The sequence below is a fragment of the Ursus arctos genome, unplaced genomic scaffold (assembly GCF_023065955.2).
Source record: "Ursus arctos isolate Adak ecotype North America unplaced genomic scaffold, UrsArc2.0 scaffold_26, whole genome shotgun sequence".
Lineage (NCBI taxonomy): Eukaryota > Metazoa > Chordata > Mammalia > Carnivora > Ursidae > Ursus > Ursus arctos.
In genome coordinates this window covers 39,075,070-39,077,167 of record NW_026622941.1, presented here as the reverse complement: position 1 = coordinate 39,077,167, position 2,098 = coordinate 39,075,070, and the positions used below count along the sequence as shown (strand labels likewise).

Sequence of the window (2,098 nt, the reverse complement as noted above, 5' to 3'; positions counted from 1 at the left end):
AGTGGTTTCATAGATGTCTAGGATGCTTTGGTAGATGGTTTATGTAGCTTTTCTGATTAGTCTTCTCCATGACCATCTTTTTTCCCCCCCTCAGGAAAAAAATCCCTAGAATCCCTAAGCTTCTCCCTACTCCATGTCTTCTTTTCTAAACCCAATCATTTTCTACCAGACTTAAGGCTTCTGAGCCACCAGTAAAACACAGAAGGGGAAAGAAGCAGGGCTGCTACTCTACCCTAGAATGAATGGAATTCTCTACCATTTGCCACATAGCAATTAATGCTTCACAAGGCTTGTGTCTGCTAGTCTGGACTTCAGCCCAATAAACTGACTTCCTTTCTCAGACACCTTCAGCTACATATGCCTTGCCACTAAGGCCCTCTTCAATCAGAGCTCATCTTAAACCCACCTTCCACTCACCCTTCCACAAGTCTCAAGTCTGTATCTTTCTTCCTTTAGAAATCCTGGCTTTTTACCTTGTAGCAAAACTTTATCCCCAGTTTAGTACCCACAGGAATCCGTGTAAGAATTCAGGACACAAACAATTTCCCCCACACTAAGCATTTTGTTAATGTCTTGCAAACAAAAGGAATAATCTATGTCTATAACCAAATTACTTGTATTGAAATAGTCATCTGATGCATGTTTTCTGCCTCTAAGAAAGATAAAATATGAACCAAAGCAAGAAAATACCTTGCTATTTTTTTGTGGATTTCCAAACAAAGGAGGCTTTAAAAGATATTTTGTCATATCTGACATGATGAGCAAACAAAAATTTTCCTTAATGCCTATTATTTGGGTATTTTGCTATAATTCTGCCCTGCTTCCCAATCATCCTCTGCTTGTTTTCTGCTACCTGAGATGTTGTAAACTTTTCTGCAAAATGTTTTTCAGAGCTGTTTTTACTTCCTTGTTCTTTAGGCTGTAGACAAGGGGATTCACTAGGGGAGTGACCACACTGTACTGCATGGAAAAAAACAACTCCCATGGGGAACCTGAGGTTGGCATGAGATAGCGAAGAAAACCTGAGCCATAAAATAAGCTTACTGTGGTGAGGTGGGAGGAGCAGGTGGAAAAGGCCTTGCCTCTGCCTGAGGCAGAGCTGATACTCAGGATGGTGGCAACAATACGTGTGTAAGAGAAGAAGACCAGAAGGAAGGTCCCAAAGGCATGCAGGAGGGCAGAGCAGAACAGGACTGCAAAGTTAACAGAGCTATTGGAACAGGATAGAGGGAACAGTGATGGAATCTCACAAATGAAGTTGGAGATGACTCGAGTCTCACAGAAGTCCAAATTCCAAGCTAGGAGGGTATTGATGAAAGCATCCAAAAAGGCCAGACCCCAAGATCCCCACACCAGTCCCACACATAGCTCATTGCTCATCATCTGACCATAGAGTAGAGGGTAGCAAATGGCAGCATAGCGGTCATAAGCCATTACTGCAAGGAGGCAGAGCTCTGTTCCCCCAGAGGCAAGCACAAAGAAGGCCTGGGTCAAACAGTTCTCCACTGAGATGGTTTTCTTCTCAGACAGGAGGTTCTCTAGCATCTTGGGCACAGTGACTGAAGAGTAACAGAGATCCAGGAAGGAGAGGTGATTCAAGAAGAAGTACATGGGCGTGTGAAGGTGAGAACTGGCCTTGATAACCAAGATCATCAACAGGTTCCCTGACAGAGTCAGGAGGTAAATTACTAGGAAAAGCACAAAGACTAGGGCCTGGGTATGATGATCAGCAGGCAGTCCAAGAAGGAGGAACTCAGTGATGGTGCTGTGATTTCCCAAGGCCATTTAAAGATGATAATTCTTTGGAAGAAAACAGAAAGAGAAACAATGTATCAACCACCTCCTCTGGCAACTCAAACTTTCTACTTATTCTATGTACACACTTTTTTTCTTCATCTGCTCATTACTGCTATAGTTGTTTAATATTTCTCATGGAATCCCTTGAAACATGCCCTTCCCTCTTCCGACTTCTTGGTGTACAAGTCCTGAACCTTTAGAGCTCTTTCAATTTGTTGCTCTTTTCTTACAAACAGTGCTAGAGAAATTTATATAATTTTTCAGATCTGATCCTTGAATAATTTTTATCCCTTCAAACTAG

General features: G+C 42.3%; 1 protein-coding gene across 1 annotated transcript; it reads right to left on the bottom strand.

Annotated features, from left to right (window-relative positions):
- Window positions 1-849: 849 nt before the first annotated feature.
- LOC113257374 (olfactory receptor 8S1-like) lies at window positions 850-1,785 on the bottom strand. Its single transcript, XM_026501570.2, has one exon. It carries the CDS (start codon window positions 1,783-1,785, stop codon window positions 850-852), a length of 936 nt encoding a protein of 311 aa, XP_026357355.1.
- Between the last annotated feature and the right edge of the window lie 313 nt (window positions 1,786-2,098).

Bases quoted from the DNA above. Each gene is read 5' to 3' on its own strand.
- LOC113257374 (XM_026501570.2), bottom strand. From the start codon at position 1,785: ATGGCCTTGGGAAATCACAGCACCATCACTGAGTTCCTCCTTCTTGGA.